This window comes from Poecilia reticulata, linkage group LG1 (genome assembly GCF_000633615.1).
Source record: "Poecilia reticulata strain Guanapo linkage group LG1, Guppy_female_1.0+MT, whole genome shotgun sequence".
Classification (NCBI taxonomy): domain Eukaryota; kingdom Metazoa; phylum Chordata; class Actinopteri; order Cyprinodontiformes; family Poeciliidae; genus Poecilia; species Poecilia reticulata.
This window is the reverse complement of record NC_024331.1, coordinates 25,296,034-25,316,436: the sequence shown is the minus strand read 5'-3', so window position 1 is coordinate 25,316,436 and position 20,403 is coordinate 25,296,034. Positions and strand designations below refer to the sequence as shown.

General features: G+C 37.8%; 1 protein-coding gene across 2 annotated transcripts in view; it reads right to left on the bottom strand.

Annotated features, from left to right (window-relative positions):
• Window positions 1-329: 329 nt before the first annotated feature.
• pkn1a (protein kinase N1a) overlaps window positions 330-20,403 on the bottom strand; it is a 61,434-nt gene continuing 41,360 nt past the window's right edge. For both annotated transcript variants that reach the window (XM_008414254.2, XM_008414244.2), the window contains exons 6-23: window positions 18,512-18,657; window positions 17,246-17,459; window positions 16,035-16,229; window positions 15,104-15,213; window positions 14,859-15,002; window positions 14,697-14,772; window positions 11,201-11,336; window positions 10,858-10,981; window positions 10,535-10,614; window positions 10,306-10,378; window positions 9,081-9,172; window positions 8,690-8,866; window positions 6,955-7,017; window positions 5,393-5,469; window positions 5,166-5,308; window positions 4,302-4,409; window positions 3,170-3,250; window positions 330-2,103 (exon numbers count right to left, since the gene is read on the bottom strand). In XM_008414254.2, the coding sequence (XP_008412476.1) occupies window positions 1,900-2,103; window positions 3,170-3,250; window positions 4,302-4,409; window positions 5,166-5,308; window positions 5,393-5,469; window positions 6,955-7,017; window positions 8,690-8,866; window positions 9,081-9,172; window positions 10,306-10,378; window positions 10,535-10,614; window positions 10,858-10,981; window positions 11,201-11,336; window positions 14,697-14,772; window positions 14,859-15,002; window positions 15,104-15,213; window positions 16,035-16,229; window positions 17,246-17,459; window positions 18,512-18,657 (2,243 nt within the window). In that variant the 3' untranslated portion in view covers window positions 330-1,899. The remainder of the gene's footprint in view (window positions 2,104-3,169; window positions 3,251-4,301; window positions 4,410-5,165; window positions 5,309-5,392; window positions 5,470-6,954; window positions 7,018-8,689; window positions 8,867-9,080; window positions 9,173-10,305; window positions 10,379-10,534; window positions 10,615-10,857; window positions 10,982-11,200; window positions 11,337-14,696; window positions 14,773-14,858; window positions 15,003-15,103; window positions 15,214-16,034; window positions 16,230-17,245; window positions 17,460-18,511; window positions 18,658-20,403) is intronic.

The following is a 20,403-nucleotide window of genomic DNA, read 5'->3' as shown; positions in this document are numbered from 1 at the left end:
TCTCTCACGACGGCTTTCTAGCTATACTCCATTTAGATTTAAAGAGGTGCTGAAGAATCAAATGAGACGGATAAGCAGTGCTTACCACTAACCTATGGAGTCATCCAGGACAAAATATTTATATCCTTACTGTGAAATATTTAATGATATTGTGTTTGTGTTCTGATTATTTCTGGGTTGTGTGTTATTGCTGTAAATGTTTTGCCTTATATATTCCTCAGCGTTGAGCATCATACAAACATGAATTTCAGTTTGGTTCAGCTTTTACTCTCAATAAAGACATTTAAATATTAAAAGTAAAAGTGAAATAACAATAAACAGACATGTTGTTCACTGCAGGATTTCTTTATAAAAGATGTCATTTCATATGTTTTATGGTACTTCTTCATTGTACACAAGGAAAATCCACACAATCATACAGTTTCAAAACAAACTACTCCTGTACTCTAAATGTCTTATATAAAATGGGATCAATTGTTGTTAATGCAACAAGTATTCCTCTGCTGTACTCTCAAGGGACCATTTATGAAGAATGTATAGCAGCGACATCTGCTGCACAAAGAAAAGGTTTGTTATCCTTATGACTTTGATATCAACTAATGCGATCCTGGGAAAAAAACAAGTGTGCAACCATTGAGCTTAAAGATTTAATGCTCCTGAAAGAAATGGCTTATTTTATGTAAAACAGGGGTGTCCAAACTTTTGCAACATCAGCTAGAATCCCAAAGTTGAGAATACTCAGGGGCCATATTGTTTTTCTGACTTGAAGCGCAAAATAAGTAAAAAATTTTATATGTTCATCAACAAATTAAACATTATTGAAACAAAGTGGCAACTTTGTCATAATAAATGGTGGATAGTTTCTGAACTTTTTGACTTACAGCTACTTACAATGAAATTAAAATTAAAAGAAAATATGGCAAGTAAAAGAAAAAATACTTGTGTCCAACACTTTCAATTAAAGACAAATCAAATTTGTGAAGAATTAAGTTCTTGTGCTATAAAAATGGTATAAAGTTCCCAGTGGAGGGTCAAATTTGTTGCGTTCTCAGAGGGCCATACAAAATGGTTCCAAGGCCATAAATGGCCCCTGAGCCACACTTTGGACACCCCTGGTGTTGAAGACACTCTGGTAGCATGTAGTTAATATGCAACAACATGATACAGCACAGTTTAGTGTTTTCCTTTGCTAATCTGTGTGCAGTATAGCTTTAATGCTGACTTCTGAGTGTTTTTCTGCTACACTTTTAAATTACATTTACTGATCAAAGTATGCAATAAAAAAAAAAAGAAAAATGTGCTGGATGCTGAATAATGCACAAATGAAGCATTACATACATCTTATTTGCAAATTACAGACATAAAATCAAAGCAGCACAGTTTTAAAAAGATGTTTGTGGACATCAGAATAATCCACAGCAGTGGTTTTCTTTATACCCCATAAATTACCACATTTTGAGCACAGACTCTCTGGTTTTCTTTCATCACTGCACACTTTTTAAATCAGTTTACAAAGGGTGACAAAACACACAGAAGTAAAAATGTAAGGCATTGGTTTGAGAGGCCACAGAGAAAACCCTAAACAGTCGACGGTACGCGAGCCAATCGTAGGCCAGCGTTTTCTCTCTGGTGTACGCCGACTGGATGAAGGGTTTTACGTTTATGTTTCTTTGTTGTGAAGGAGCGTCTAAGCCCGACAACTACCTGCCCTAGCTCTGATTTAGTCAGATCACAATCTTTAAAAAGTAGATACACCAAACTCTCCTCAGTCTCTTCGTTCATTCACAGTGTAATTAATAGCAGACGAGAGCTCGCATCGTCCGGCGGGAGGCTGAATCTTCGACGAAGCCTTTAAAAATACCAAACATTCCTTCCTCAGAGGCCTGCGGTTTTGGTAAATTAGCAGAGGTCCGAGACGTAATCGAAGTCTCTGAAGCTCTCCTGGTCTCTGCGGGAGAGTGAGCGCACTTCGCGCGGCGGCGTCAGCGCCGGAGGCTCCGTGGTGAACTCCTCGTCGAAGTTGCTGACGTCTTCCTTGCTGCGAATAGACGGGACGAAGGGAGGGGGAACCTTCCTGTGCAGCAGCGCCTCCCAGTCCACGTTCTGGACGGACAAGAACACAGAAACGATCCGTTTTTGGTTGTTTTGCTTTTTAAAAACAAGCCAGACTGGATGTGAATACTCCTGATTGCACTGAATGATAAAGTTAAAACTGAGTTGTTTTTACATATTTGGACAAGTTTCTGAAGCTATTAGTATATTTTAAAAACAAAATGTTTAGAGTTAATTCAACGATGTTTCTCTGTATCGGATCAGTATCGATCCGATACCAAAGCTAAGGTATCTGCATCATTATCAAAAGTGAAAAAAGTGGGTCGGTGTATCCCACCGTAAAATTTGAGAACTTTTCAACCATTTTTAAGGTAAGTTTTCAAACTTTGGCAGCACCAGTTTGGAGATAGAAACAATACTAATTAATTTTAAAAAGACAGTTTCAATCCACTGTTATGCGGCAAAATTTGTTACTAATATTAATGTCTTGGGACAGTATTCTACATTAGACAGCAGGGATAAAATAAACTAAAATATTTAAAAAAATTATGTTTTGAAGTGTCTCTGACACACCTTACACACCTGACAGGTCAGAGCACAACAAAAACCACTCATTTAGCAAAAAAATCCTCCAATTTTAGTAATATTGTTAAACGTATAAAATCACAGATCAATAAGCAACAGAGACCAGGACCAATAAAAATTCATTACATTGAAACAATCCAAACCAATCATGTTAAGGTAAATTACCGTCCTGCTTAAATTAAATATAATAGACAAAGAAAGTTACACAAAACTCTACAAATGTTATTGGTAAGTTTTCTAGCATTTAATAAATTAAAATTATTTTGGTAATTCCAACTGATCTAAAACAAGAAAAGCTTCGTCTAATTTAACTTCAGACAGTGAGGAAAAATTTGTCTTTTTTAAGTGTATCAACATGTAAATAATGTGAAAACAGATTGCACTTCATTAGGAAACTGTACAGTTTGAATATCAAGTACTTTCAAGGACTTTATACAGAGATCAAGCATTTTCAAGGAACTCAAGGACAAGAACCTTGTTTTTATTTTAATTGTTGAGAGAAGCGAGTAAAACTGGCCTCGATCGTACTCACTCTGAAAAACGGCTGCTTCTTCACCTCCTCTGCATCCTTCTCTCCTGATCCCAGCCTTCTTTCTGGATTCCTCCTCAACAGCTGCACACAAACACCAATTACCAGGAGTTCATTCCCCTAATCAGCTGTGCTAATCTAATCCATGTAGCTTACATATGTTGTCATGCGGCAACTAGAAACTTTTAACGCATTTTATTGGGATTCTATGAAACAGGGCAACACAAAGTAAAGTAGTGCAGAATTACTAAGGGTTGATATATTTGCTGTTCGTTCAAAAATATGTTTCAAAGTGCATTTATGTGTAAATTTCCAAGTCGTTTGCAGCTAATGCACTTGAATATTTTATGCAGACCCCTTTACCCACCCCAAAGCAACTTACTGCCTTCAGAAACAGTCGGCTCCTACAGGATTTAGAGACTGTTGTGATTTTTTTGCAATCAAAATCACTGATTCTGTGGTGCTATTTTACAAATATTTGCAGGAAATGTTGTGATATTTTCCTTTAAGCCCCTGTTAAAATCGACAAATAGAAGAAAAACACCTGAGAAAAAACCCCAAGCAGGTTGGACACAAATACTTTGATTTTTAAAGAACTTAAATTTCTAGATTTTTATTACTCACCAAATTGATCACCAACTGTAAGATGGCATCAGGGCTGAGACAGCAGTGTAGTAAACGTTAAAGTAAGTCACTTAAGCCCCTTTTTTAAAACCATTTTTGCAAAAAAAAAAAGAAAAGAAATTGCAATATACCATGCTTTTTTGTATTATATATATTTTAATTGCAATAATTAGTCTATCAATTTATATATATATTTATAAATATTTATGATTTTGCTATTGATACTTGGAGATAATATTTTACTATATCGAGAAGATAATTTTATATTTTTTACTTTTTGCCTATTTTATAAAGTAGCATTCCTGCAGACAGTAAGTTTTTCATTGCATAGGAAAACAGGCTTTTATAGTGAAAAATACTGAACCTGAGATTAGACTTTTACAGGATTTTGGAAACCACATATTGCCCTTCAACTTTACAATTGTTTACACCTAAATGTTAATATAATAAATAATAATAATAATAAAGTCTTTATTGTGTATGCCGAAGCCGACAGGAACACTATTCTTACTCGTCTCATGATGCCAATGGCCTCGGTGGAGAGGAAGCGGGGGTAGCGGACTTCATCATTCACAATGCTGTCGAACACCTCCTCTTCATCATCACCAGGAAATGGAGACTACAGGACAAACACAAATACTGTCAAGCAATTTATGTCTAATCCATCTATGAGAGTTGGGATAAAATGTGCCTAATTTTAAGACAGTTCTGGAAAACAGTTAAATAAATCTGGTAAAAAAAAAAAAAAAAAGCATCTTGGAGAAAAATGACTCCAATATCCTGGCAGTGGCACTAAATGCTAAGCTATTAAATACTAAGAAATTACTAAAGACAGAGTTTCTAACTTTTGATGTGATTATTTAGTTGTTTTGGGGCTTCTCATTAGCTCTCTCTCATTAGCTCTCATTAAAAAACAGTATGAAAACGTTAGCTGCTACGCTAACAATTAGCGGTTATTTCGGGCCACTTTAGCTACATAGGAAATATTTTCCAGTTGTTTAGAAGCGAATTTCTGGTTGCAAAAACGGTTGAAATAAGTCCACACAACACAGAACTTAAGGAGCTCTGATCGCTCTGCTGCCACACAGAAGATGGCGGACGCTTTTACGTACGACTAAGCGCTCCATGAGGCGTCTACGTATTCATGTCTATGATTTGCAGTTCACGCGGGAGATCACAAACAACCGCGGCAATAATAAACAAATGAATAAATAAACAAAATTTCACAAAAGAGAAAAAAAATCAGATTTTTGTCACTGACATGGAAAGACACATGTTAAAAATCTATAAGTTTGGTTCTAAACACAGACTGAAACCCTTTAGGCGGCCATTTTTCTGCCTTTATAAATCTGTGAAAGACAACCCCAGTCCTCACCTCTCCCACCAACATTTCATAGATGAGAACCCCGAGTCCCCACCAGTCCACGGCTCTGGTGTAAGACGTATCCGTGAGGACCTCTGGGGCCAAAAACTCAGGGGTCCCACAGAATGTGCTTGTGCGGTCCCCGTAGCCCATACCTGCCGAAAGAGGCAAACAAAACTAACGGTTTCTGTGAGCCGCCATAAAGTAAGAACCTACCGCTCTGCATCATCAATATCCACCTTCTTTGCAAAGCCCAAAGTCAGCAATCTTTACGTAACCATCCATGTCTAGCAGCAGGTTGTCGAGCTTGAGGTCTCTGTGAGTGACAAGAAATGTAGGTGAGATGCGTCTGTTCACAGCTTACCATCATAAAGTGCCTAGAAATATTTCAGAGTATGTTTTCATTCTGGCAGACTTTAGCTTAGGCCTGTCCAAATTTTTTTGCAACGAGCCAGAATCTTAAGTTGAAAGCAGACTCATATTTGTGTCCATTCCCTTCTTCCCTGCACGATGCGAGTATCATAGCTTTGTATTTATTTTTAAACTGGTTGATGCGTGGGCATTGTTTCAGTTCTACATTCATTTCGTTCCATTGTCTGACTCCAGTTACAGTGATACTAAATCTTTTAATAGTTGTTCAGATGCTACATATTTTAAAATTTAGCGTTCACCCACACCCTCTTTCATAAAACATTTCTTGAAGATGTTTAGGTAACAGGTCATAACGGATTATGTACATGGATATTGGAGGTGTGCCGATCGATCGGCCACAGATCATAATCGGCTGATTTCCATTAAAAAGTGTATGATCAGTGATCACCCATCACGGTCTCTTGTTGTTGATCACCTGTACTTCACTTTGCAGCCTGCGTGTGCAGCTGATCTCCTCTTTCCTTCACAATGCTCAAGCGCGCAGCAACAAATCCTGCTGTGTGGAACTTGAACGCTCTGAGTGTGAATGGTGGAAGTTTGCGTGTTGTGGCGGAAAATGCATCAACTCAACGAATCTAATGTGACATTTAAAAAACAAGCACTTGACGGAGTTTGGCTACATCGAGGCTCAACACAGGAAAATTGACATCCGGAGCGGCCAGTAAAGCAGCGCACAGCTACCAGCACTCACCCGGGTTAGCATCACGGTCAGAAAGCTAAACAAATAACCTGAAACCTGATCATTGAAGTCTTCACGCTGGTTCTGGTTCTGCTGTCACTCTTGGACCGCTGCTACGTGCTGCAGATAGTAATATTTCACAAACGTAGCGCCGCTCAACCTCCACCAGAGAGTGAACTCTCACACCAAATGTCTGCTTAAAGCTGCAGCAGATAACTTAAAAACAAAAAAAAAAAAAGATTTTACATATGTATTAAAATATGTCTATTATGTCTAAATTAGGTGAATTTATTGCCAGATAATTTTTCCATTTTGTCAGATAACATAGTATCATTTATAAATAAACCGAAAAATGAACAGCCATTTCAGGTGATCGGCAAAGATCGGTGTTGGCCTCATGATGATCGGAATCGGCTGCAAAAAACCTGATTGGAGCATCCCTAATGAATAGTACAGTTTGATATTTCACAATATCCTGCAATTTTAATAAATTGGACTTGAAGGATTTATGTTCGTAAGAAAACTAGCATTGTGTACGACTCTGACGGCTCTCTTTAGCAGCACTGTTGGTGGTTGTAATTAGATCTGATTTAGAGAAGAAGATGCTTGGTGGAGAATGTTAGACGAGTCAGTAGCTCATGTTTTCACCAACGTAAAGATCAAATGTGTGTTTGAGTGACTTTCACTCACCGGTACACAATCTTATGGTCATGAAGGAACTGAAGTCCAAGAACCACACAGGCAGCGTAAAACCTGAAACCAAAGGAGCAACGTGAGGAACTGAGATGAAATCTGAAGTCAGCCACCAAACTTTCTGCATGATCAGACACACAGCTGCAACAAACAATTATTTTAGTAATTGATTATTCTGGCAATTAATTGTATTTAGAAGTTGACACATTCTATTGATTTTTCATTGAACCACTTAAGTTTTCTTTAATCAAATATTTAAAATACAAGAAAAGATGCAAATAAACTTAAATATCTTTTCAATGTAAGAAAATAAATATTTTGTTGCCTAAAATGCAATAACATTTTATTCCATTAGTGGATATAATTTTGAAATCTTAAATAGAAAATTTTAATATTTTTGTAAACTTTTGGCTTAATTACTGCTCTGTGTTGTTCTTTTCCCAAATTACCTTTATTGAGCCTAGTTAGCGATTAATTGATCACTAAATTAGTTGGTTATTTCTCATGTAGATTAAATATAAAATATATGAAAACAGGATAAGAGACTGTACAGTAAATATACAAGAAAATAATTTTGTACAGTTATTAAAATTCTTAGCAAAAGCAAAAAATATTTAATTATTTATTCATATAAATGAGGTCTGAATTCTCCCCTACTTAGTTTGTCCCTAATTAAGAGGATTAAGATATTATCATTTAGTTATTAATAATATTTTTTACTCTTTCCTTCAAACTATGCTGCTGCGGTACTGGAAAATGGTATCAGGTGTTGAATATTTGGCTCTGTATCGGTATCATGACAATCCCAGTTAATAGTAAAGATATTTTTTCTGGTTGACTTGAAATAAAAAAAGAGAACTGGCTGCATGTTTTGTGTTTATGTTAATCAGTTCTGGCTAAAGCTCACTAAACAGATTCACAGACTATAAAACAGTTTCCACAAAGCAGTGATTATTAGAGCTTTATCTGTAGAAGGATTTGCGATGCAATATGCAAAATACCGTATTTTCCAGACTATAGAGCACACCTCCCTATAAGTCGCACCTACAAAGTAAAAAAAAAAAAAAAAAACTGGAAACGTACATATAAAATCTGGTATCTCCGCAGCTCTCGGTTTTTCACAAGGACGCAGCTCTGCGTCTCCATCGCCGAACCATGGATTCGTTCATGCCAAGCTTAGTGAAGCGACTATCAATCTGGTAGTACAGATCAATAACCTTCAACTTAAAAGCTGCATCATATAAACTTCTTTGTGTTGTTTCCATGATGAGGGGGTATGAGTTTGAAAACATTTCTCCGTCGTGCCTGCTGCTAGCATGTGCTTGTTCTAAATAAAAATTAGCATTTTCTTATTTGATTTCCAATTTTTACTTCCAATGATTCACTTCCTGCTAAAGCGCCCCCTGGTGGTTGAATAAAAATCCACAGGAAAGCCGCAGAAAGGCCCGATGCCACATGGTTCAAAGCGTGGGGAAATAGTAGTGGCTTATAATCCGAAAAATACGGTATACTCCAGTTCAATACTCTGTATCCATTCCTTCTTTATAATGTTGGAAATACCTTGTTTAAGTTAAATAAGTCACCAAAAATTGCACTAAAACACCAGAAACAACTTCATTCTGGTTGGAAAGCACGTTAGACTTTCTGAAACACACACACGCGCGCGCGCACACACACACACACACACACACACACACACACACACAGAGAGAGAGAGAGAGGCATCACGTACACGGCTCTCGGCTCTGCGAAAACGTCGGTGTGGATGTGCATCATCAGGTCGCCTCCCGCCGTGTACTCCATGACGAAGCAAACATGCTCAGGCGTTTGGAAGCACGCAAACAGGTTGACCAGGAAGGGATGGTGAGACAAATTGACGATCTCAAAGATGCGCTTCTCACACATCAGACTGGCAGCGGAAATCCCCCCCGAAAGAGATTAAAACAATAGGGAAAAGGTGAAATACACAAAGAATTAGTTTATTTTGGTCGATGGGCTGAAAGATTAGCTGTTTTTACTGTAAATCAGGACAAAGCGCACAGAGCTGTGTGTCTAAAGGAGATCTAAACCTTTTTGATCAAACACAGCTAGCACAGTGCCACAGTTGAGGAATAAACACACACCTTTCCACCTCATCCCGAGCGATTATGTCTCCTTTTTTCAGGGCTTTGATGGCGTACATTGTGCCCGTTTTCCTGAACTCTGACAGCAGCACCTGCAGACACACAAACACATTTTGTTTCACTGCAGGAGAACAAAACACCAAAGAAACTTTCAACTAATCCTGTTTGTAGGTTTATATATTCCGATGATACTCACAGGTTTCATGAAATGTTAATAGGTGTTTTTGAACAATAAACGTCTCATTTGCATTTTAAAAACAACGGACACAAAGAACTTCCTAAATTTTTGCAGAGCAGACAAATCATCTGCTAATTAAGCAGAAATATATCCATGCAAATCTTCTGCATTTTTCTTCTCAGTTGGACTTTAATTTATTATCATGACAAGAAGTTTGAGTTATTGTGTCATGAGAAAATTCAGTTGTTGATGGTAAATAAAAACCAAAACTGACAATATGATTGGAAATTTTATTTTTCTTATTTACTCTATTTTTCCATGAATGCATGTATAAATATCAGTAAATTCAGAAATATTAAATGCAGTTACTGTGTGATGTTTTTGGCACACAGTAACTGCATTTAATTAAGTCATAAATTTCAGAATTTATGATTTTTTTTTTAAATGGGAAAATTAATCAGATTTCCAATTAAATGCATTTATTGACACAATTGACACTTTTTCTTAAGTAAGAGGCATCCTGAAAAAGTCTGGTTCAAATTCAAAATTTCAAGAACAATATTTGAGCTTGTGGTACTATAAATGCTGTGCCATACAGTTACCTAAAATTAAGTAATAAGTAGTTTTTTTAGAATCATATTCTTTATTGTTGTCATAATAGTATGACAAAAAAGAAGTACATTTCCATGAAAAAAAAAACAATAAATTGAGATTCATCTTAGGAATTTTCTGAAAAACTTAAGAAAATTTTACTTTAAAAAGTCAAAAAATTTGTGAGGAATTTTTTTTTTAAAATGTTTCGATCTCAAAAATTTTCTAAAAAGAAAAAAAACATGGACATTTTTGAGTTTAAAAAAGTCAAACATTTTGGACTTTTCAAACTCAGAAATTTCCAAAAGTAAAAAATTTTCAATGTCTTTTCTTTGCATAAATTAACTCCTATTTCTATTTCTATTGTGGTACAATAGTCACAATAAAATTCTGAGTCCATGTAGCCCAACCTTTAAGCTAAGGAGAGAGAAAGAAAAGTACATTTGTGACGGTTACCTTCCCAAAGTGACCCCTTCCCAGCACAGCAATGAGCTTGAAGTCCTGAATGGACAGAGGTCCTTTCTTCTGCCTAAGAACAACAAATGGAAAAAAAAAATAAAAACACAAGGCTAAAAGAAAGCACAATCTGCACGTAAAAAGAGACAAACCAAACATCCAGTTTGGAAATTGCAGCTCATATTTAAGAGTGAAATGCACCCCAGGTTGTGTTTTAGTGTGTTTGTACCTGCTAGCAGGTGGGGTTCGGGCAGGGGACTCGGGGATTTGGTCTTGGGGAGAGAGGGACTCGATGACTGCCGGGTGATCCTTTAGGAGAACGTTAGGAAAGAGACATAAAGGACAAAAAAACATGCCGAGGCAGAGGTGAGAACACACAATGGAAGACGAGGGACAAGGCTTGGAGGTGACACATCGGCTCCTGTGCTGCGCTTAGCATCCACAATGAGTGTTTATCAGTTAGTGGAGGGACAGCCTTTGTTTTTTTTTTGTTTTTTTTAAATCATAAAATATGACTGAAAGTGTAAATTTTAGAAATCCCTGCTCACACACCTCCCCTACATCCCGGTTTTCCTCCCTCTCTGCCTGCCTCACTGGAGTGATAGTGTCCGTTTCTCTCTTCAAATCTCCTCTTATCGGAGAGTCGTCCAGACTCAATTTCTCCACTGAGATCTCCCTGAAAGTTTCACACGGACACGAAGACGACGACGACAGGCCGACGTTGGCATGACAACGGACAGACACGGGACAAAACACAACAGGAGCGTTAGACACAGGGCCGTGAAAGCATCACAATCAGTCACAGGAGAAAAGGATGAAGGGAAGGTTTCATGTCCGCATGGAGCCGTCTGGAGCGTCCGACCTGCGAGGTGAACAGAAATATCTCTCGTCTCACCCAGAGTTCAGAGTCAGGCTGTGAGCGTTGGGACTGTAGGTTCCCGAGTTGTTCACGGTGGGGATTGCGTTTCGGAGCAGCCTCACCCACGTCCCGATGTCCACGTTCATCTGACGCGCCCGGAGGAACGCCTTGCCTGGAAGAACGAACAGGAAGAGTCACAACTGTAACGCTTGAACTTTTCTGGCAAATAAAATGACATTAAATTACTTTAGTTTTCATTTTATTCAGCTTCTGTAATTCAGTTAGTATTTTACTTATGTTTGGTACATCCACATCATTTTGAAATGGTAAGAAATTTACAAGTGACTTTTCATTAAGGTGCTCTGAACATGTAAATCTAAAAAAAACAAAAAAAACATGATCCTGAACTTAAAAATTGTCTCTGTTGTGAAACACGGTGGTGGCAGCATCATGCTGTGGGAATGACGCTAAATAAAGGGCAGCCCGAGAAGAAAACCCTTTATAAACTATAATAGCCTTGAAACGGGGCCGGATCCTGTTGCAATAAGCAATTAATCAATTAATCGCATGATAAATTTAAATGTTCTTGATAATTTCCATTCCAATTAATATTTTTTAAAGGGAGATTTTGTTTAGAGAGACATAATAACCCACTTTATTTATGGTTTCAGAATTTGAGTGGGGTTTATTTTTTATACTTATTGTTTTTGGTTGTTTTATTTTGGATATTTAAAATGTCTTCTAGTTCCAGTGTAAAGTGATCTTTACTAAATTAAAGTTTATTGGTGTTTGAGAAGCCGAATTTGCATTATTATGCCCTAATCAATTTTAAATGGTCTCATAACAATATAACTGTTTATAATTCCAATAGTTACTGGGACAGTTTATCGTCCAGTAAAACTTGTTATTGTGACAGGCCAACGTGGAGGGTTTCCCTAAATACAAATGCACTCCACACGTTTCAGATTTGAAAACAATGATTGAGTATTAAGATCACTGTAGATAAAATATATACAATATATTGGCCATGTAGAAGCAGGTTTCTACCTAAAACCTCAGAGATTTCTACTTTAATTTAGCATTCAAACAAACAAAAAAATATGGCAAAGTCTTAAAAATTGTTAAAATGTAGTTTTAATATTGAAATGTTATTTTTTTGTAAATCATGGAAATGTTTCTTTTTTTCCAAATGTATGACTTTTCCACATAAGAGCATAGCCAACATGTTTCTTGTTTATAAATATGTCAAATTAATCTAGAAACTTTCAGATTTTTAGCAGAAATTTACTCCTCAGTGACTGATTGTTCCCTCTATAATGACCTCGACACTTTGTGGTAGAACAACACTTAAAACTCCAGTAAAATCCACTGATGTTTGTAGCCATCCAGTGTAAAATAGTTTAATGGGTTTGAATACTTTTGAAAGGCGCTTTAAACCTGAAGAAAAACTACATAACTTCTCTGAATGAGCTGTACATGACCTGAACGCTAGAGGGCGCTGTGGCACAAAAGAGAGAACAAAACTAACAGATCTAGTGGCTGTGAGGCCACGTTTGTTTCTCTCCTTTAACTTTTCACAGCTTTAAAAAAAACAATTTTAAAAAAAACATGCCCCTTGCCGATTTTTAAAAAACATTTTTTTCATGTTTTATTTTGCAACAAAGCGCTATTAGGATTATAAGCAGAAAATGGTACAGAGATCCAACAAATCAACTCTTCAGTTTAAAATGTATTACATTTCACGAGTTGGTGGATTATTTAATGCAAGTTATGTTTAAAACACATAAAAGTATATTACCAACCCATTTGCAAAAAAGATTTATTAAAAGAGATGGCATTTGTAGTTAGAAATTGGAGATTTTGTGAATTAAAATAAAGTTAGAACTGAACAAATGGAACATTGTGTTTGTGTTAGGGGGAAAAATCTGTCTGAAAAGAGATTAGACAAATTTTCACTTTTAAGAAAATAAAATATTATATCTAAGTATATCTAAGGACAATAATATAATATATCTCTTTTGTCATTTGTGTTTCTTTATATACAATGTGCTTTTGTTTAAGTTGTTTAAGGTTATTTTCTTCCAACTACTCCTTTTCATTCAAAACCTCTGTTTACATCAGTGACGTGCGGTCAGGGGAGGACCTGTCATCATGGAAAAAAAATAATAATATAAAATCATTTATATTGCTATTTTCACCCTGTGGTTTTGTACTATAAAGTATTCTTTACTTAGCTTAACCAATTCTGATTAGTTTTTCTTCAAAATCGCTGGATTTTTGCATTTTCCCATTCAAATCCTCAGAAGCGAAGCCGGTGARGCAGCAGCGAGCTGAGCCTCACCTGGGATTGCGCAACCTCTCGCTAACTGCACTGGCTGCCATTATATGACAGCATGTTCGTCCTGTCTGTACGCCGGCAATAAAATGGCTAAGAAACATTTAATATATGGACTGATTTTTCATAATTTCGCTTATGTATATAATGTACAGTGTTTTTTTTGTCACCAACTGTGTGTGTATCGTGTTTTGTGTGTAGAGGAGCGACAAGAAACGGCAGAGAACAGACTCGAGGTGAGGCAGACAGTTCTGTTGCCTCACCACTGGGGGCGCTCATGTTCCCAGATATTGTGACTGCACATCTGCAGAATAAGATACAGTGAGCTAGCCATGGAGCTAGCCACACAGTAAATAAGTATATTTGTTTTCTTCTCTCTTCCGACGTCAACATGAAAGACTACATTTCTACACTTAAACAGTTTTCTAAAGTGGATTTTCAATTGAAGCAGGAGATAATAACTAAAGGAAGACCAACACCGGAGCTGAAAGTTTTACTTCACGACAGTTTGATGATTCTCAAACGGAGTAGAAAAGACATACCGAGGATCGACTTGGCTTTGGATGAACGGATATTTTTGTGCAGAATTAGGGGTGCATGGATTTCATTGATACGTAAAGGTAAGACGGCAATAAGATGTTTTTGTTTAGTTTTTTAATTAAATGTGCGTTTTGCGGGCTACGGTTAATGTTTAAATCAGTGAAGTAGAAGCGGTAGCTAATCTACCACAGCAATTATTTATTAATAAAACATTAAGCCTAAAACGTACTACTACAACAACAAATGTTCTGTTCTGTGTGCAAAATTCTTGAATGTTTTTTGGTGTTAAATCCTAAAACATGAAGTGGCATTGTTGTCTGTTGCTATGGCAACGAGTCTGCGTGTAGCTTGGCGAACACAGATTACTTTGCTGTGGATCATAGCACGAAATTAATACCTACATTTTTAAGTTTCACTGAGTTAACGCGGCTATGGATGACATGTAAATGATTAGTCTTTTTGCCCCTCTGCGTTATATGCATGCGCAAAATTTCCGTAGGTCCAATAACATGTATGGTGTCTAAGTCATAAGTCAGTGCCTCACCAGCAATGAACCTCACCGCACGTCACTGATTTACATCAACATGTGACATGTTCATTTTAAGCAGTATTTGAATAAAACGGACAAATAAATTAATGTTGAGTTTTTTCTCCCACCTTGCTGCTTTGAAAAGATTTTCTTTTGTCTTTGCAGGCGAGGAACTCTCTCGATGACCGGGTTAAAGAAGGTCACCTGGTGGACGAACACAGATAGCACAGATGACAGCTTGTTGGTAATTAGCACTGGATAAGTTAGCATGAAGGTGAAGATGAGCGTACCTCTGCCAGCAGCAGGCCCTGAGGCTCCAGTTCCAGCTGCACTCGGTGTTTCTGGTTGTCCAGGAACTCCTCCAGCTTCAGGTACTTCAGGGCGCAAAGTGAGCGATAATCCTTCCAGTACACTGCGATCTCCAACTCTCTTGACTAAAACATACATACTTGTATTACTTATTGATACTTATACGGTTTATATGTTCATGTAGACTTTTGGGAGTGTGTGTGTGCGTGTGTGTGTGTGTGCTGACCCTTTCCAGCTCTACAGTGAAGGTCTGATCCCAGGCCTGCTCTCCTACGGTCCTCCAGGCCGTCTGTCCGACCACGCTGTTGTCCAACTTCAGCACCGCACTCACCTCAGCTACGAACAACAGAAATTACGTCTTCTATGAGACAAATTATACATTGGCTTTAAGAAAACTTGCACCTAACTTTGCCTCCATTGGTGGAAATGGCATAAAAATGGGCCACATTGTGTATTTTGTGGCAAATTTTAGTTCTTATATTAGCTAAAGAGAGCAAACTGAGTCTGCTTGGCATTTATTTTAGTAATCAATTAATCTATTCTGATGATTAATATGGTAAAAAAAAAATACTGGCACATTCTGCAGAATTTCATTTTTATACAATGTTAGAAACATAAAAAGCTGCAAACAAGTAATTAAATTCCTTTTTTAAATAAACATTCTATCGCTTAAAATGCAGTAACAGCATTCTCTTAGTGAACCTTTGATCAAAAAAAGCATCTGCAGCTAAAAAATACTCCAAACATCAACATGTAAAAAGCTTGTACCTTAGTACAGTAAAGACAAGACAAGACAAAACTAACATACAAATAACTTTTATGAAAGAATTAGGAGCTTGTTATTAGTAAATAATTCCTCAATATTGATGAAAAAGTGGTAGTTATAATCTGCCAGTGGAACAAAATATTTTCCCATATTATAAATTAAAATGTCTTGATCCACTGGAAGAAGATTTAAAGAATTATGGACTTAAAACAAGCTCCTCTAATTAATAGCATTGATTTAAAGAATGGAAAGAATATGTTAATTAGTTGAAGCAGGAATGAAGGTTTAAAGCTATAATTTTTTAATATTTTGGAACAAATATCTCCCTGCAGACATTGCAGCAGCTGGATTAAAGCATAAAACACCTCCTGAAATCAAGAGTAGTGCTTACAGGAGAGTTCCTCCGTCTTGCTGGGCGTCTTCCCGCTGACAGAGCCGCTGCGTCCGTACAGTCCCTTGCTGCCTCTCATGAAGGACTTGGTGTCTCCAGGGCTGTAGCAGGGCAGCGTGACAGATGTCCCTTTGCTGCGACCTGGGACGACCTCCAACAATCCAACGCAGCCCAGCAACTGCACCTGCAGGGTGCCTGAGGACAGAGGGACAACAGCGCAGGTAGCAAACGACTGCAGGTCAGAGCACAGCAGGCCAAAAACACAATCATGCTAGTCCCACCTGCCAGCTTTTTATTCACATAGACAAGCATGGAAACTGCAAATTGCAGTTCTCCATTTTAATGCCAACTTGGACAGATTTTGGGGCATTGTTATGAAGGCAAGATAGAAGAAAAACAGTTCTGCGGCCACTGAGTATTTGCTTGATAATGGCATTTGAGAAATTGCAATGTCTTATAACTGATGTCTATGTGACGTTTATATTAGGGATGCACTGATTGCAATTCTCTGGCTGATCGCAGGTTACCGATCTTTTAAAAGTCTAACCTGCCAAATCAGATTTTGGCCAATAATGTTTGGTCTGAAATGTTGATCAGTATAGCAAGAAAGTTGCTGAAGTAGCAACAGAGTTGGTGACTATTGTTAACTGCAAACGTGCAGAAATGACCTGGTAGGCTAGGCTATCAATAAAACCTTTGTCATGGGAGACCAGAGGACAGTGGTTGATTAGAATCGTCCGATCACCAATTTCCCAAAATAAAATAAATAAATAATAATAATAATTTTAAAAAAACAACAACGTTCTGATAAAGAGCCTGGATTCAAACTTATGCCGAAACACATCCAGATGTTCATTTCCTGGATTTACTACTTTAACCTTGGTGGACTTCTGGCAGTTTGGGTCAAAAATATCTGACTTTATAATGTAAAAGAATATTCTACTTTTAATGCAATAAGTTTTTATTGTTATTTATAAAAAAATTAAATAAAATTTTTACTACATTTTACTAGTAAAAATGTTACTACATTTTTACTACATATCCAAAACTTTGGTCATAAATGTGTGAAAACAACCAAAAAATTCCTGAATTTTTTGGTGAAAATTTACTCCTCCATGTTCAGATTTTTTATTGAATCTACATCGGCCCTAATAATCCACAGTAGGTTGAGAAACACTCAATGTCCCTGTATTTATTAAGTGTTGGCCTACCGGTGAGAGGAGAGGGCTTGTTCAGGGTGCTGTATTGGTTCTGCAGATAGGGGGCGCCGTGGCGGGAGCTGAAGGCCGGTGAGGAGGCCAGAACCAGCTCCTCCTTGATGATGCTGGCCTTTGGATGGTCTTCTGGCAGTTCTGCCAAGCGCTGGTCCAAGGAGTCCCTGAGGAGGTCCAGCCGCTGAGATGCTTCACTGAGACGAGACTGAGCCTGGAATCAGCACAGCAGCAGTTATCAGCTATAAACTCAAACTTGAACTTGTCAGGCAATGAAGGTGGCATTCACATCAGCCCTGCTTAGTCCGCTTTAATCAAACTCTAGGTTGCTTCCCTAGAAAGTCTGGTTCGTTTGGGGAGGTGTGAATACGCAGCTGAACTCTGATGGAACAAGAAAGTGAACTCTTATCCTCCTAAAATCCTCGGTTTCGGTTTGGTTCCAGTGAACTCTGGCACAGTTCAAAAGAAAATGTGAATGCAAACTGATCCAAAAGCAGCAAGCGGACGATAGCGCACGGCATCCTGGATATATGGAAACAAAACAAACGTGCAAATCTTTAACTAGCAGGAGAAATAGCTTGTGGTTTTTTGCCAAAAACAAGAGAAATTCTACAACTATGACGGCGTTTCAGGGTCATTAAAGATAGAAAAAAAGGAGGCGTACATTTCTGCCAAATACGAGAAAAAGACTAAGATTTTAAGATTCATTTCTGTAATTTTCTAGAGAAAAACATCTGAGGATGAAAAGTCTCACATTTGCTAGAAAAAAACCCTCGAATTTTGAGATTAAAATTGAAAATTTCTAGAAAAAAATCTTGGAAATTTATGAGTTTGAAAAGTCGAAAATTTGCTAGAAAAAGCCCCTCAAATTTCAAGGTTGATGTCAGAAATTTCTAGGAAAATGCATGAAAATTTCTAAGTTTCAAAAGTAAAATAACTAAATCTGCAAAAGAACTTGTTTGATTAGTTTGTATTGTTTGACAATGCAGTGACAAATGTAACAAATGTTTAAATTCTGGTTCCCAGTCACACCGAGTCCACCAGGTGTGGAAACACCCTAAATGGCCTTTCAGGTGGAAAGGCCCATTACATAGTACTATCAAAAAAAGAAGTGATCTAAATAAACATTAATACGCCTTAAAAACAGGATGGGAGCGAGCAGAGCATGTGTTCTTTGAATGAACCAATGCAAAGACCTGAAACTGTGTCAGCTACAGACGCAGCTCAGAGCTTTGACGTGTGTGAGCTGAAACTGTTTGGTCCCACCTCAGACAGCGCCTTCTTGTCCTGAACCTTGTTGGCCCCGAGGAGACGCAGGACATTTTTGGCCCCCTCGGCGACGGCGTGCTCCACCCTGTAGTGATGTCTCAGCTCTTCGATGCGCAGCTCCACCCCACAGAGGTCATGGTTCCCTGTGAGACCAAACAGCAGTGACGACAGTCACCAACTTCAGCTTCACATGAGGCGCCTCATCAGTCGGATGTTCGAGGCTCTCTGCATTGTAGCAAACTCCCCTGTCGATCCCGAGTTTGGTTAATGGCTTAATGCATGTTGTACATTACACAAGAGTAAGAGAGCAAAGACATTAAGGCGTCTGACGGAAGATAACCAACATTAAACTCCAACCACTGATTGCTAATAGAAGCACAACTTAAACAGCAAATGGAGCAACTAAAACCCTCTCATGGCTCTATAACTCCAGCATTGTGTAACTGAATAATTGTGGCAAAACATGAAGGATTTGATCATTTATTTAAACAACTTTGTTCTATTAGAAAATATAACATCTCAAGAAAATAATTTGCTCTAAACCATAGGTCTGCAACCTGTAGCTCCACAGCCGCCTGCGACCCTCCACTGTGACTCCTATTGATTAATCAAAATCCTAAAATTTATTGGTAATTTAAAAAAAAAAAAGTGTCTTTAGCAGCTTAAGACTAGATTTTAAAGTAAAAATCCAGAGGAAAAAAAATCTGAATTTTGAGAATAAAGTTAAAATTCTGAGATTAAAGTCAGAATTTAGATTTTTAATTCTGAGTAAAGAATTTTCAGAATTCTCAGAATTTTTTTCTCAACATTCTGTGCCAAAAAAGTCAGAATTCAGTGAAAAAGTCTGAATTTTGCAATTAAAACAAAAATTCTGAGGCTCAAGTCTGAATTCTGAGATTTCTAAAATTCAAGTCCAAATTGAGGAAAGAAAATGAGAATTCTATGAAAAACGTCAAAATGTTGCAATTAAAATGACAATTCACAGAGAAAATTTTGGAATTCTGAGATTAAAGATAATTCTGAGCAAAAAAGTCCAAATTCTCTGAGATTCAACTCCAAATTCTGAGGAAATAGTCTGACTTTTGCAAATAAAATGACAATTTTGATATTTAAGTCTGAATTCTGAGAATAAAAGTCTGAATTTTTTAAATATGTGTCTCTATTCCTCTTCCATAGTACGTGGCAAATTTGCTTTCGTAGTATTTTTCACTCTAGGAGTTCCAGAAGAGGGCAAAGTATTGCTGTCGTCATGCAGAGCAGCACATTTACATTTACCCCTGACTCTGAGCCACTGGCTATTTATCTCACCACAGGGAGGTAATGAAGTGCTAATGGAAGCCGGGGGAAAGCAGAAAACGAGGAGCGGCGCTCTCAGGTCCACAGTCAAAACACTGTTGAGCTCCTTCACTTGAGAAACAGACACAGGATCAGATCCAATCACAGCCATGAAGCAAATTCCCAGCTAAGTGGGAATCTTAATGGCACAACAGGCAATAAACTCAATGGAGCAGAGGAGAGGTGGGAGATAAGCAACAAACAGGGTAATTAGCCTTTAACAAGGTGTGTTTGACTTTCAAAATCCAGAGTAGGTTTCTGAAGATCAGCTTTTCAAAGCCTTGTCAGAGACGAGACAAGAGAGAAAGGAGAGAAGGTGGTGGAGGAAAGCAATGTGGGTCCTTTCATCTCCAAATAAGGTGTTGCGCCTGGAGCCCAGACCCGGCTAGACGACCCTCCAGACGGGGCGTGGTGCCTGGAGACGGTGTGTGTATTGCACACAACTCCGGCCCAGAATGGTCTAAATAAGACAGACAGAGGCTGCCTCTCCAGCTAGAGGAGGAGAAACTAAATTTATTTAATGCAACGTTGCCAAATCCCGCAGAAGTTTCTGA